Source organism: Lissotriton helveticus, chromosome 3_1 (assembly GCF_964261635.1).
Source record: "Lissotriton helveticus chromosome 3_1, aLisHel1.1, whole genome shotgun sequence".
NCBI lineage: Eukaryota > Metazoa > Chordata > Amphibia > Caudata > Salamandridae > Lissotriton > Lissotriton helveticus.
In genome coordinates, this window is record NC_136061.1 from 319,120,133 (window position 1) to 319,136,739 (window position 16,607).

The 16,607-nt window shown below is 44.4% G+C and overlaps 1 protein-coding gene across 6 annotated transcripts in view; it reads right to left on the reverse strand.

The window, feature by feature from the left end:
• Positions 1-16,607, reverse strand: part of LOC144822411 (multidrug and toxin extrusion protein 2-like) — an 877,798-nt gene that overhangs the window by 475,962 nt on the left and 385,229 nt on the right. For all 6 annotated transcript variants that reach the window (XM_078679885.1, XM_078679890.1, XM_078679888.1 and 3 more), the window contains one exon: positions 13,562-13,637. In XM_078679885.1, the coding sequence (XP_078536011.1) occupies positions 13,562-13,637 (76 nt within the window). The remainder of the gene's footprint in view (positions 1-13,561; positions 13,638-16,607) is intronic.

Genomic DNA, 16,607 nt, shown 5'->3' on the forward strand with positions numbered 1-16,607 from the left:
GGTACGTTGATGAGGGACCAACGGCGGCCTTAATTTTATTAGATCTGAGTGCTGCCTTCGACACTGTGGCTCATCACAAGCTGCTACAGTGTCTCAGAAAGGGAGGGATGGGCAGTAAAGCTTTGGAATGGATGGAATCTTTCCTGCTGGACCGTAGTTTTCAGGTAGCACATGGACCTTATCTGTCTAAGAACATCAGGCTGAAACAGGGGGTGCCCCAGGGGTCCACCCTCAGTCCGACTCTATTCAATCTTTGTGTCACCCCTGTGGCAGAGATTGCTGGAAAGTTTGGTGTTGAAGTCGTGTCCTATGCCGATGACAAGCAACTGGTGGTGTCCCTAGCACACGCTGACGAGAAGGCAGCCATCAATTTTAACACATGCATGCAAGAACTAGCTGTATGGATGGCCAATAACTGCCTCAAATTGAATGGGAGCAAAACGGAAGTGCTGGTTGTTGGTAAAGCACCTTCTGTCTTGACATCGGCTTGGTGGCCACAGACCCTGGGTCCTATCCCTGTGGCTAGTGAACAGGTCAGGAACCTAGGGGTGAGGCTTGACCCCAAGCTCTCATTTGAGCACCATACTAGGCGGGTGGCAGGTACATGTTTTGGAGTCTTGCGCGGACCCCGGAAGACATTGGACCTGCTGCCCACCACAGCCAGGAAAACCATGGTCCATGCTCTGGTAACCTCTAGGCTGGATTAGGTAAATGTCCTTTACCTGGGTGCTAATGTCAACTGCATACAAAGGCTTCACTGTAACCAAAATGCAGCAACTCGCATGCTTCTGATGCTACCCAAGAGAGCCTCCTCCAGGAAGGCACTGGTCGCTCTGCACTGGCTCCCTATCAAGGAGCGAAACCTGTTTAAGGCTCTGTGTGTGAGCCATAGGATTCTACACAGGAAGGGGCCCACATATTTATATATCCTTCTGACTCCGTATGCCCCTTCCCGCCAAATTAGATCTAGCGGAATGGGGCAGGTAAAGATACCCACGGTCAGGAGGGCAAGAATGGGAGGGCGCTCCTTCTGTTTCATGGCGGCTCAACAATGGAACAAACTCCCAAGGGGGCTCCGGTTGGAGGCCTCGGAGACCGCTTCCCGTAGGAAGTTGAAAACCTTCTTATTCCCCACTGATTCGCTTAATGGGTGCCTTGGTTTGAATGGGGGGGTGGGGGGGGGAGGTGGCGTTGGGTAAACTGTTTTCTTGCTTGTTGGTACCATAGCGCGGGGACATATTAGCCTAGTGTAACCAAGCACTTTATAAACTTGCATATTATTATTATTATCAGTTGCGCAAACCCTACATCATCATCTGGGGGGGGATGGTCTGGAGGGATATAAATCTGGGTCAGGCATATCTGGGACATTGTAATAGTCCTAAGAGTCATGAGGTGGGGTGATGTGGGTCTATTCCCTCATCGTCACCCTCATATCATCACCCCCATATCGTCATCATCCTCTTGTGGTGCAGGTGAAAGAGGAGGCACTGGAGACTGTGCTGGAGAGGGTATAATGTTTGCTGGTTGTGGAGGTGGAGAGAAACGCCTCAAAGGTGAGGTTGACAAGTCTTTTTTCTTTGAGGGTATCTCAGGAGTTTCTGAGGTGTACAATTCTCTCTTATTAGGTGGTATGGAGGTGAATTGGCCAGTAATGGGGTTAATATGGAATGTTTTTTGCTTAGGATCGGGTGAATCTGGATAGAAAAGTTATTTGGATCTGCTGTGGTTTTTTGGCGCCGAAGACTGTGGCTCCGAGTGGTGTTTTGGTCCGTCTTCCTTCGCTTTAGGAGGGGTTTTGTCTCTTTTTGCATAGGTGGAGTTTTCGTCTCCGAAGATTTGGTTGGTATATTCGTCTACGAGGACTTGGATTGAATTTGCTTCGGTGCCGAAGAGTCTGTTACATTTGGTTTTGCTTTAGGTGCCGTAGATTCTGGGGTCGACGGGACCTTGGTTTTATGTTTCAGTGCCCATGATGGTTTTTCGGCACCGTGGTGTGGCTGGCTCGATCCCGAGCTGCCTGAAGTCTTTGTGGGCTTCGGAGCCGGGCCCGGAGACGGGACTTCTGAAGACTTGTCTTGGTGTCGACCCAGACCCGAAGGTGAAGGTGTTACCGGGCCTTTTGTGTTTCCGGGGGTCGTGCGTCAACATCAGTACTCACGCTCCGTTGACTTGGGGTAATCGTCTGGTCTTCTGAGTCCGAATCGTCCGCTTCGGAGACGCTGGTCTGTTCATCTCCTGTCTCTGGTTCCAGATTTTCGGTGCCTGCCTCGAAGATGTCTTCGGGCGCTGAAACTGTTGATCTGGACATTTCGTGACGTATGATCACATATGGTCTTCTTATACCTGAAAGAGTCACAGGCCTGGCAATGTCGACTCCCGTGTTCTGGCTAGAGACAAAGGTTGCAGATCTCGTGGAGATCTGTGTGTGGGAATTTAGCCCCACACTTGCATTTTTTAAATGGAGTCCTTGCCATATGCTGGTTGATGTCGGCGATCGGCCCAACGGCCCACGTCGACGACCGGACTCGAAAAGTTCTTTGGAACTGGATACGCATCGGGAGAGATCGCAATCTAAACAATACCGTTGATCGGTGAGACTTTTGCGCATCGAAGGGGAATCAAAACTACGTCAACCCGGAGTGCAGCAAATTACATCTGATGGCGGAAAAAAGCACTCTGGAGATTGGAATCGATGCTCATGCGCACTACTAACCAAATGAGGAGTCACTGCAAAGACTTCTACATTAACAAAATGCACACAACCGAGCCCAACACCAGATGGCGATCTATGTAAAAGGATGCGATCTACAGCTCATATGCCTCGAACCACAGTTCCACCCTTCACTCTTACGAGCCAACAAATGGTAGTCTCCAGCAAGACTAATCACCAGCCCTTCTGCTCACTTGGCGCACCACTCCTGGTTCAGGACAAGTCCAGGAACAGACCTAGGCCTTCATACTAGATTACTGTGAGGATTGTGCAACAAATTGGAATGGCAGCTACCTGAATTTGGGCACGCATGAAGGGGGACACAACTGCACACCATGCTGGGGAATTTCCCGTCACCAAAGGCGTTGTGAAGAACATTTTGCACACCAACTGAGTCAGAGACTGATCCAAATAAGTCGGATATGCGAACGATCTGCCATTTTGACATGATTCTTTTCTCTTGGGAATCTGTAAAAGGAAGGCTAAGGAGGATCATAACATTATGGAGGAAAAGTACAGAAAGAAAGTTGTTGGATAACGGAAGTTTATGCAAAGCCTCAAAATAAATACAAAGACTTTCAAATAGAGCGGCCACAGCACGCAGATGGTTTGTTATTCACTGGAGTTGCTGGATTAAGAAAGCAGAGATAATAAGATTAAAAAAATAAAAAATATTAGAATACGCAAGGTAGGCTCTAACTACAGCTTAAATGGTGGGGTAATGAGCTGTTTTGTGAAGAAAAGGAAGGATTTTTTTCAGAATATTCAAGGATTTAAAAGAAAAGGATGAGAATTTTTTTTTTTTACTTTTTATTAAATATAAAGTTACAAAAACAGAAACAGAAACAAAAAACAAACACAAGGCAGTACTATCATCACAGAGTTACAGCGTGTGGGGGGGGGAGTACATGTCAAAGAGGAGGTAGAGACATTTCTTAAGTGCGGGGGGCAGAGGGACCAGAAGCAATCAAATATGTCTAAGTCTGCGTGGAGGAAACATCGGGTTGGGGAGACGGCGGGTCAATATCAAGCTCTGGAAGGGGGGGGGGGGGAGTACATATCTCACCACGATACACATTCCATTGAGTCCATACCTTCCCCCATTTCCGGGGCGTGCCCCGGGAGATATACACCGTTTTTTCCCTGAACATACACCAGGTCCAAGTTCTGTTTCCAGAGCTGAACTGTCGGCGATCTCTGGGCACCCCATAGTTGGGCAATGTCTCTCTTGGCAATCATATTTCCTAAGGTCACCCAACGAATTTGCGCCACACTATAATCATTCGGTTCACAAACATTCAGCAAACATCGCCTCGCCTCAGGCATCGACCGCACAACCCGTAACCTCACTCATAACTTCATGCACACGAGACCAATATTGCATCACTACAGGACACTCCCAAATGATATGGAGAAACGTTCCCACGAGACCACAGCCACGCCTGCACAGTCCATCAACAGAAAAGCCCATGCGTACTAGACGAGGACCGGTCACATACACCCTGTGTAGAATCTTAAGCTGGACGAACCGGAGACGCGCCGGGATCGCCACTTCCTTAGGGGAGGAGATCGCAGCCTGCCAGTCTTCATCATCAAGTTCCAGAGCATCGCTAGTCCACACCTCTCGAAGGTGACATAAGAGATCAGCCCTGGAGTTGATCAATTTTTTATATATAAGCGAGATCGTGCTATCAGGAACGTACCCATCCAGTATCCTATCTTCGAGCGGGGACGCCTCCGGTACTTCCGTACCCGAGGGAAAGACTGAGATTACCGCGTGTGGAATTTGCAAGTACCGAAAAAATTCCCTATCATTCAAATCATATTCAGTTCTCAACTCATCAAACGTCTTAACTCTCTCCTTGGTCCACACGTCATTCACCTTGCTAATACCGATCACATCCCACATGTCAAAACCCTTCGACCGCCAAAGGGACCCAAGTTTATCCGATGCGTACAACGGAGTCGCACGGGTCAACCTATCAGCCCAACCTAGTGCCACCGTAGCGCGATGCCAGACCTGGACTGCCGTCCTAGTCGGGCCCGTGAGAGTCCTACCGGCAGATCTAGAATAGAGAGCCCTATTGTAATCTCCGCCAGGCAGTAGCCACTTATCCATCTCAAAGGCCGGATTCGGCGAAGGAGCATAGGTACAGTGATTAATAGCCCCTAACTGAGACGCCCAGTTGTATCAGCGAATATCAGGGAGTGCGACACCGCCATCGTACCACGGAAGCGTCAATTTCGCAATAGCAATACGAGAGCGGCCCCCCCATACCAATTGTCTCTGTAAACTTTCAATCTCTCGGAAATAACGAGCAGGCACGGCGTCTAATGTATTCTGCAACGCGTAGAGGAAACGGGGTAGCGACATCATCTTGAACAACGCCGCCCTTCCGAGGGGAGAGAAAGGGAGTCTACCCCAAGCAAGGACATCGGCACGGAGGCGCTGGAGAGGAGGTAGCAAATTGCGTTCATATCGAAGTCCTGGGTCCAGGGTAATAAAGATTCCCAGATATTTAAATCCCTCCCGCACTACTGTAATGGGACAGCCGCGGGGCAAAGTAGGAGCGTCTGCCGAAAGGACATAGACACAAGACTTCGACCAGTTAATGACAAGGCCAGAGTTCTTGCGGAACGATGTCAAAACGTCAGAGGACTAACAGTGATTTTCGCGGGGAAGTAAGATATAGCAGAATATCATCCGCATATAGGGATATGCGATCTTCAAATTCTGGAGTCCATCTAATGCCCCTCAAGGACGGCTCCCACCTCAACCAGGCCGCCAGTGGCTCCAAGGCAAGGGCAAACAAAAGAGGAGACAAAGGACAGCCCTGGCGCGTGCCCCTACCAAGCGCAAAGGAAGCAGAGACTCGACCGTTCACAACCACTTGAGCCAAGGGGTCGGTGTAAAGCAGTTTCACCCAGTCAATGAAGGCCGAACCGAAACCAAATTTAGCAAGGACCCCCCATAAGTATGGCCATTCTAGCGTATCAAACGCCATAGTGGCATCTAAAGACGCCAAAATGGCCGGTTCACGCAACGTTCCCGCTCGCGCGAGAACGCCATGCAATCGCCGGAGGTTAAGCGCAGTGTTGCGACGCGGTATAAAGCCGGATTGGTCAGGATGAACCAGGTCGCTTATAACAGTGACCAATCTATGAGCAAGCAATTTAGCCAGGATCTTCGGTTCAGCGTTGATCAAGGATATAGGTCGGAAGGAGGCGCAGCGATCACGAGGCTTACCCTCCTTAGGAATCACCACTATAGACGCCAGTCTCTGGTCAGGAGGGAGGGAACCTGTCTCTAGTGATTCTAGAAACATCGAGCATAAATGTGGGGCTATCGTATCTGGGCGGAGTTTGTAGAGCTCAATAGGAAGCCCGTTGGGGCCTGCGGCTTTCCCGTAACGAACAGAGCGGATAGCAGTCGCAACCTCCTCCACCGTAGGCGGCGCATCAAGAAGTTCCCTTTCGGGATCAGACAGACAGGGCAGCGCAATATCGCGCAAAAGCAAGCTGGAATCCTGTTCAGGTCTATCGGACACAGGGGAATACACTTCCCGGAAATAATCAGCAAAACATTCAACTATTGCAACCGGCTCAGTGTGACTCACACCATTCACATCCACAATAACAGGAACCACTTGACTCGCACTCTCCCTTTTATCCAGCCAGGCAAGCAGCTTCCCCGCTTTATCACCAACATCATCCAGGCGTCCCCGCTGTTCCCTGCTCATCACTTTCGCAGCATCCGTGACCAACGCTCTATATTCAAATTGCTTAAGACCCAATAGGTGTAATCCATCTGGGGTGACCTCGGACTCAAGGATGAGAATTTTTAAATCTGGAAAACAAATTAGCGTGCCTCCAACAAATCCTAGAATTTGTTTTACAGCCCGTACCAGTGTGGGGCATTCACCAAGGGCAGTGGGCTACCAGTCCGAAGCCCAAAAGGACAGGACACCTCCTCTTACCAATGCCTCAGTTTTGGCAGAGTTTAGCTTTAGACAATTAACAACTAGTCTGCCACTGCCTTAAGCTCATTAAGAAAGTTAATGCAAGCAGCATCAACTTGACCATGCAATCCCAGAATTATCTGTGTCATCCATGTTACGGATGTATGAAAGCAGACATTCCATAATTGAACCACAAATTCACCACATCATGATCCAATAGTGTTTAAAGAGCAAAACTGACATAGTTCAACCAGCAGTTGCACACAAATTATCCAAAGCACCGCAAGTGTTCAACCTCACAATGGATTTTACAAGAGTGTATGAGGTGCTAACACTCAAATACTTATATTATGATGATGATGATGATGATGATTGGAGTAGCAGCACCTCATACATCTTGTTAAATTAATAATCTCTGGGGTAGAGGACATTACCAAGGTACTACGTGATGTAATAGGACCACGTCAGTTTTAGGATAATAACCTAAATGCAGGAAAGGGTAATCCTGTAGAATATCCGCTTGTGCCTCAACTGTACCGGCGGGGCTGTGGCACCTCTAGGATAATTTATTAGTTCCGAAAGGAGTAATTCCCCCTTCCTGCTGATTCACTTCTTAAGTTTAAATTACTACCTAGTGAATCAGTACACCTCTCATCTCTCTGTACTCACCCTTTTGGTATTTCACCTAGGGACTGCATACCCTTTAGTTCTATGATAAACTTTGGGCAAGTGTGCTGGACCTAAAAAAAAGCCCTACCTGATCCCCCCTTGTTGATATACCTCAAAATAACCCTGACAGGCCGAGTTGGGACCCCGCTGCCTGCAGTCAGGGGGCAGGCAATATTGAAGGGGACTGGAGGACGAGTCGTGTTGGGCGATCCGCCGCTCCCATCCCCTCCCCAATCGTCTCATATCAAAAGGTGGCCAGGATCAAAGGACACAAAAGCCCCCACCAAACCAAATTGGACAAATACACCATGCATACATTTACTGATACGGCGGGGGCGTCCAATGCCGACATAACGGCTGGGTCAAGCACAGAAGGAGGAGACTCCACCCTGAAGGATATTACGGCAGCAATCAATGGGGTGTGTACGTCTCTTGAAATACAAATGGATTCAATTATTATATCAAAGTAACATTCATTAAAGCTGACCTACAAAAGAATAGCAACGGAGTCAACACTAAGGAATCAGTCACTTCCAACCTTCACCAGGATACCAAAACAATGCAACAACAAATCCAAGACCTACAGGTAGCCAGAAAAGGTATGGAGCATAAGCTTCATGAATATGAGGGAGGGTCACAACATAACGTTAGAATTCTGGGGGTCCCTGAGGGTGCAGAGTTACCAGCGGCCGATCTTTTTGTTAAAAGACTGATCACTGAATACCTACGGTCCAAGTGCCTCTGCCACAGAGTAATGGGTGGAAGGCCACAACCAAGAAGCCCGCCGAGACTGCTTTTGGCTAGACTTCTCAACTTCAGAGACCGAGATACTGTATTGCACATGGCCCGCAATGCCCCACCGGTAAATATGAAAACTGTGCGATAACCTTTTTTCCTGATTTTACAATACATGTTAAGAAACAAAGACGTTCTTTCCTGGGCATTAAAAAGGTGCTTAGAGACAAGCGACTGAAATACTCAAGGTTGTTTCCAGCCAAACTGCAAATCGAATCAGAAGGAAAGGCATGGTTCTTTGACATCCCAAAGGCGACACAAGAATGGGTGGAAGGATGGAGACCAGCAAAGGAAAACCACCCTAAGCAGTGGAGGGACCTGGGAGGGCCGTATGCTCACTAAAGTGAAGATGTATGTCTCCCCATGTCTTCACACTCTAGCTCTTAAAGACCTGGGAAACTTACTACTGAACCTCCCAAAGCTGCGACTCCTGATAGCAGGAGACTTCAATGCTGTAGTTTCAGGAAGGCCCGACCTTCATCCCCCTCAATACTTACGACCCACCCAGTTACATCTGCAAGAACTTATGGGCGCAATGCTTTTCGTAGACATATGGCATACACTCCATCCCAACGAGATACAATTTACGTTTCACTCAGGGGTGCACAATAGTCTTTCTAGGATAGATCATGTATTCACCCAGGCTGACCAGGTGAGACAAATTAAAAAGTTACAACATCTGGCGAAGGGCATATCAGATCACTCCCCAGTATGGTCAAGGGTTGTAGTGGGAGAGCAGCAAGTGGGAAGATTGGCACCAATTAATCAATGGAGCCTCAAAATACCTTCAGTAAGAGAAAGAGTCACAGGCAGTATAGAACTCTATTTCCAGGAGAACAAAGGCTCAGTAGGGTCGGCCCAGACTCTCTAGGAGGCTTTCAAGAGAGTGGTAAGGGGCCAGGCTATCTCCGCAATAGTTGAACCCAAAAAGAGAAAAACAGAGATTACTAGTCTGGAGGAAAACATCTTGCAACTGGAGGGAGAACCTATGGGAGATCATGCGGAGGAGGTTAAACATCAGTTAGATACAAAAAAGAAGGCAAAAAAGACCTGTCACAGAGGCGGCAAAAGCACTAAACAGAGCAACTATAAATAGAATATATGAGGGCAGGGAAACTACTGGCATGGCTCGACAAGAGAGACCAAGCTAATCGGCTTGTAGCGGAGCTTATTACTGAGAGAGGAGAAAAACAATGCGATCCACCAACAATAGCAGATGAGTTTGGGTTACACTATCGAAAGATATACGTGTCCACCAATATCCGGCCAGAATCGGAATCGAGAGCCTTACTGGCGAACATGGCGCTACCAGCGCTCACAGCTGGTGACCTAACATTGCTTGAAAGGCAAATTATCAAATGAAGTAGTACAGGCAATCAGGGGCTTACGGTCAGGGAAAGCGATGGGACCTAACGGCCTCCCAATAAACTCTATAAACTGGCATCTAACACTATCGCCCTTTCCTCAAAGATATGTATATAGAAAGTAGGGAAGTGGGCAGGCTCCCAGCAGACCAAAGACTAGCCATTATACGGGTAATTTATAAAGAAGGTAAACCCCAAAACAAAAGCTCCTCGTATCATCCCATCTCTTTGCTTAACGCAGAATTTGAGATCCGAGCAAAATTACTGGTGACGCGCCTCATACAAGTAATCCCGCATCTGGTACACGGCGACCAATCAGGTTTCATGCGGAAAGAAAGATATTTATCAATCTTCGACGACTACATAGGGTATTGGGCAGGATAGATACACTGAGGGAAGATGCAGTGGTGATGTCCCTAGACGCCACGATGGCCTTCGACACAATCGAGTGGACATATTTATTCATAGTACTAATTAAAATTGGATTTGGTCCCAACTTCACAAGTTAGATAAGACTTCTGTATAATGACCTGCTAGAGCAGGTGGTAGGTAATAATAAAAAAATCCCCAGCTTTTGCTCTCAATAGAGGGACTATGCAGGGTTGAATCCTGTCACCATTGCTCTTTGCATCGCTGCTGGAGCCGTTGGCGTGTTGGATATGTAGAGACCCATTGATAAGGGGCCTTAGATGGGTGGAGGGTTAGGAAGATCGTGTCTCCCATTATGCGGAAGACATATTACTGTATTTGGCGTCACCCAGTCGTCGATCAAGGGAGTACTCAACATATTCTCGATTTTTGGGAAATATTCGTTCTATACAATTAATTGGACAAAATCAACAATATTAGTGTTGAGGGGGGGGGGGGGTTCCCCCGGCTGTCTAAAGGATACGTAGTGGAGAAAGCAGCAGAGGGCTTTAGATAACTTGGTAATTATATCACTAATGATCCCGCGGGATTCTACACTCAAAACCTCTTGCCCCCCTTGCAGCACTTGAGATCTGATGTGCACCACTGGAAAACTCTTCCGCTGTCACTTTTGGGCCGTGCAGCGTTATTCAAGATGATTTCTACCGCGCTGTTTGTATGTGTTACACAATGTTCCATTTCCTGTTCCCAATTCCCAATTCAAAACTATAGACAGCGAGCAGAGGGATCTAGTGTGGGTGGGGAGTGGCTGCCCAGAAGCTGATGAGGGGTTGGTATGACGGAGTTATAGGACTCCCTAACATTAAGAAATATTCAAAAAGAGTATCAGTTAGCAGAAACAAAACGATATCGCTATTTACAATTAGGACATGCACTGCGCAGGCAGATTAAAGAAGAGGAGCACCTTCCCTGAATATAGCCCATTGGAGAACAAGCTAGTATTCGACCCAATCCCTGAAAAAGCACTATCCTGTACATATAGAAAGATTATCAATAATTCCCTGGATCTACTAACAAAGCTGCGGGAGGCATGGGAGTCTGACAATGGTTTATTGGAAGATGATGACTGAGCGGAATCTGTGCACAGCCCTGGAGAGATAGAGATCAGAGCACGATTCCGACTGGTACAGTTAAGAATTCTCCATAGGTATTACTCCACTAGCACGCTCATGTTTAAGTTGGGACGCAGTCTCACGGAGGACTGTCAATGGGGATGCAAACCAAGGGGAACCTTTTTTCACATAATTTGTGACTGCCTGGTAATACAACGGTTCTGGGGGAAGGTAACAAGTAATGACAGAGGTCATTGGGCAGACAGTTCCTGCAGAGGCCAGGTGGCATATACTCTGTGTGTTAGGGGAACAGACATGATCAAAGTATCATAAAATATGGCTACAGGTGGCGGCAATGGTGGCCAAGAGAAATATCGCTGGGGCCTGTGGAGCAATTCAACCACCACTGCTGAGAAGACAATTTATGAGAGCAGAGGTTGCCCCAAAAAATGGGAAGAAGTGTGGAAGCAGTGGGATACATACAGGAATCCATAAGGGAAGTTAGACTAATGAGGTGGGGGGGACTGTGGGTGCACAGGATTGGGGTCCTCCTAGAGTTGTTTGTTGATCTATGAACGTTGCCGTACCAAAAGATTGTAAAGTATGATGCAAGGGGGGCGCATATGCATAAGCAAATATTGAGTGAAGTAATGCTCTACAATATCACTGACGTTTGTTTAATAAAAAGAAGCTTAAAAAAATATATATTATTGGGCAGCACAGCTTACTGCCATCAATCGTTGCATATATAGGCCCCAGGATGACCCTGGATATTGAATGGATAGGTGGATCCTTCCAGGAAGAAGCTTCCATAGAGCGCTATACACCAAGCCATTGCGAATCCAGCTCACAGGCCCCACCAGAAAAGCAGTTAAAAAATGGAATACAGGTGATTTCTAACCTATTTGCCAATGTGACTATTACTCACTGTACACCTGTTACTCTTTCTTCTTTTCTTTTTCCTTAATAATAAAAAAAAATGGAATACAGTTAATAAGATCCTGGGATAGGCAGGGAAAATCACACTAGCCACATCGCCATGAAATTCGGAAAATTGAGAACCTTGAGGAATATCAAGGGATTTGACCGTCAGACACATTCAGAATCACTTGGGTTGGAGACTTGTGGACGTGTGGTGAGGTTCTCTCTTTTGCGCAATTGCAACAAGACTATGAACTTGCAGACACAGAAAGGTTTAGATATATACAGATCAATGCAAACCCTGCAAGCGATAATCCCCAAGGGTGAAAATAGTTCTCATAGATTTCATGCATAAAAATGCAATCTCCCTGACCTATAAGAAAATGGTCAATAATGCGCCCGATCCCCCTTCCAACTCAACAGGAATTGGGAAAATGATATTCCGGATCTGGAGGAAGATGACTGGATGGAGGCGCTGGTATCCCCGAAAGAAGTAGCCATTTCTTCAGGGCTCAAGTTAATACAACTCAAGGTTTTACATAGAGTATACTTCTTGGGTTCCGCATTGGTCAAGATGGGGTATAGGGAGGAAACCAAATATAGAAGGCAGTGTAACCTAGAGAGCACGTTTTTTCATATCATTTGGAGATGTATACATATACAGGGATATTGGATAGAAATATTCTGATGCACGACAGAAGTGCTAGGGACACTCTTGGAACCAGGGGCCAAAAGGTGCTTTTTGAATGTTTGGGAACCCACAGACTTGACGAGTAAAGAAAAAAACTGGGCAGCGTTGGGGATGGCAGTAGCCAACAGCTGAGGCCTCGAAGAGGGACATGGATTGGTGCATGATAACCAAAAAACTGTTTATCAATCTCGGAGCTGTCATAAGAAATGGAGGCAAATATGGGGCACTTGGAATGTGTACTGAGGAAACATTTGGGCATCCCCTCAGCGTAGTGCATCCCACTCCCCCTCCACCCCCTCCTCCCCTTGATAAGTGTGTAGAAGTCCGGATAGGAGTGATGAGGTTTATATAGCAGGAAAGCGAGAGTAATGCCAAAGGAAATGTATATTGAATGTGCGTGACTTATCGTGCTCAACTAACCAATGAATACCTGTGCAATGTTTTATTTTGTCATCAATAAAAGTTCAATAAAAAAATGTTTTAATCTGTCTCAGCAAGGCATTGATATCCTTTAAATACAGTGCAGGCCAGCTTACTGGGGTATACATGGGGTATTAGTGTGTTCACACACCCAAGAAAAACATTTTATATCAATCTGAATACAATTATGATTGAGTATTCGTGCCTAGCACTAAAGGAAGAACAAATAAACAGCACCAAAGCACATGCATCCTTGATCATAATTTTTTAGGAAGAAGCAGAATGAACTGAATATTATATTCACACTTACTGCCTTTATTATGTTGTCAATCTGTACTTAGAGACTGCAGTGTGGGGAAATTGGTGTAGGGTGTTAACAGACCGGGTGGGATCCAAAATGAGCTTTATTTTAGTAGACTGTGTGCAGTCTTTGTAACCTGAGACCTAATTTACGAACTTCTTTTATAGAAATTGAATAAACATGGCAGACAAATAGAAGTGCAGTGGTTAGATGAAGAGAGTAAAAAGCAGTATGAAAAATTACCTACTTGTCTCTGGTAAATATATATGCCACCACGTCTTTGGATGATGCAATCAAAACTCCACTCACAATGGCCCAAAAAACTGAAGAAACAAAAAACAATATAAAGTATGCGCATAAATGACACTTAAAATGCACTTAATATAGTATGAACACCAACAGAATAACACGAGCAAGGAATATATTTTGCACAGAGCGAAATACTTCATATATATCTATATAAATAAAATTGCCAAAATTAGTATATTCTGACACATCCTTTAAACACTTGACGATCACAAGTGCAAAGTGATCTTTCACCGAAATATTTTTTCAAAATGATTGTAAAATGCATATATGTCACAAATATTGTGATGTCAAAAAAACTGTGGGACAAAATATAGAAAGTAAGGATATTTAGTATCTTAATTCTTTTAAGTATATTATTGCGTTTTACTAGACTTTGCTTAATAAGCTATTATTTTAATGTTGTGTGTGTATTTTTTTAATGAATAAAGTTGATATTTGGTGATATATTTCAAGATTTAGCTAATTTTATTTGAATTTATTTATTGAGGAGTTATTGAGTAGGTAAGGGGACCCGATAGGATTTTTTTAGTATTTCATTTTAGCAGTTTATAAAACCTTTCTATTTTTGAACTGTTACTTTTATTTCCCATTATGCAAATTATTTTAATTGTACATTATTTTATTAGAACATTTTATTTGAAATGCTAATTGGTTAGATTATTGATTTTGTTAATTGATGGATTTTAATTGTTTATATTAATGAACAGTATTTTCTTTTTGAATTATGTAATAAACGAATGTGTATTGTTAATCGTTTTTAAGCATTTTAAATTGGTTTTGTTTTAAAGTTAATTCGCTGGGTGTTATATTTTTCAGACAGCAGGTCGGAAGTGTTTTAAATATTGATCATTTTTTAAATTATTTTTCTTGAATATTCTTAACTGAGAATGGATTCATTTTGATTTTTAATTAATTATATACATTAAAAAGAACAATGGCACGCTGCACTTGGAAAGAGCAAAATTATCAAGATTCATTATTCCAAAACTCTGGGGCAAGCAAAAAGCCAATGTGTTTCAACATTCAAGGTCTTGATCCCAGCTCTATAAGTCCTTTATAAGTATCCATTTAAATACTCCAATCTATGCTACATTATGGTTCAATGGGGAGATTTAGCGCACTGAGTTAAAAAAAATTAAAATAATCATAATTAGCATACATTTCCATCCTCAGGAACTCTTTCAACCTTACAAAAGAGAGCGACACTCCAACAGCAGTTTAAGGAAGATTTAATTATACAAAAGATGTCTTCAACGCGTTTCGGCTCGTCTGAGCCATGTTCACGGCAAACAATGTTGTGAATGCTCTGCATTTAAGTACACAGTTACTTCAGCATTTCTAAACATAGATGTAGGACACAACGGTTAGGTCAAAAACTGTTGGCAGTATTTGTATGGATTTGGCACATGTATTTGTGAATATGATTTCAAGTAAAAAAAGATTACGATGTTATAATGCAACCAATCATGATAATACCAACTCGGAAGGCTGGGGAAAAAAAGCCATCACAGTTATAAGAATTCTAGTACTGCGAATCACATAACACAATATATTGAATATCGCCTCTTACCTTGAAAGAAGGGTCACTCGTTCAGTTCACTGATCCTCCATCTTTTAGTAAGCAAAATGTGCTAACCTAATGCAGTACTTGCTACAATGTGAAGGTACGCACAACAATCTTCTGTACCTCCCAAGTGGGGAATAGCTATTCCTTCTCATTCTACTAAACAAACATATTACTAAATTCCAAAATATCAAATGAAGATGAAGACTTGCAAATTGCACCTAGATATGTAGGTAGGATTTCTGTCCTGAGCTATTTAGGTCACTATCGGAGTCAGCCCAACTCACTAAATGCAACATGGACAGTTGAATAGTGACTGTTTCAGTGTGGTCGGCGACATGGGTGAGTGATGCATTGGATTATGGCAGAGGAGGAATGTCTATTGAGGGAGCAGGCAGCAGATACATTATTTGCAGAAAATGCTAACAGTACAGTGGCAACCTCAGCGGACACAGCTTGGGCTAGGATTTAAAGAGCAATTTATTACTTTTGGAGACATTGACAAAAAGAAAACTCTCCAAATGGTGGGAGGGCACTTCATTATGGATGAGGGGAGAATAACAGGCTTGAGGATAATGATCACGCCAAGTTATGAATAACCTCATCCAGATCTTCCCAAAGAATAGGCTGAGTACAAAGCAAACGGCTCAAAAGGAATGTTAAAAATATTGATTAAATTAGCTGATATTGAAAGAATGGAAATGTTAGCGCAGATAAAAATCAATGAATGACCAGTTAGAAGAAGAAGACTATAAGGAACAGATCAGAAAGTTGAAGTAAGAAATGAAGGTGAGGATCAACAAAAAATATGAGGAGACAATTAAAGCAAGAAAGGCAATCAAGTTCCAAAGAGACAGTTTAAACTATGAGAGATGGCAGATATATACGTACGCCAGAAGGTTTGAATCTATAAGATGACAAAGATTAGGCGACTACAACAAAAAAAGACAAAATGTGTCAGCAAGACATCAGCTCAGATACAGGCTCAGAACTTGGAGTAAGAAGAAGCAATGTGAAGCCTAGGGATCAACGAAGGAACCTGCACCTCAATCGCTGAATAATTTTTACATGTGGACCAGAGGACAAACCACAGACCGATATGATCCTACAAAAAACAAAAATAAGGAAAAAAACAGGACAGGGTAACAGGGAAAAAGAAAACCGTGAAGGACAGTTCAAGAGAACAACAAGGACCAGCAAGAAGTAATGCCAGATGTAAGAACAGTTGTAAATCTCACCAACTACGTTCTATCAACAGCTGAGAGACAGATTCTATATTTGGGACTCTCATACGGTACAGAATCATGCTTTAATTATGTTCAGTGCAGGGTAGAGCTGTATAAATGTAGAAGAAAAATTAAGCTACTGAAAATGCTTGAGATGGACAAGGGTAGGAGTACCAGCAGGTATGGCAATACGA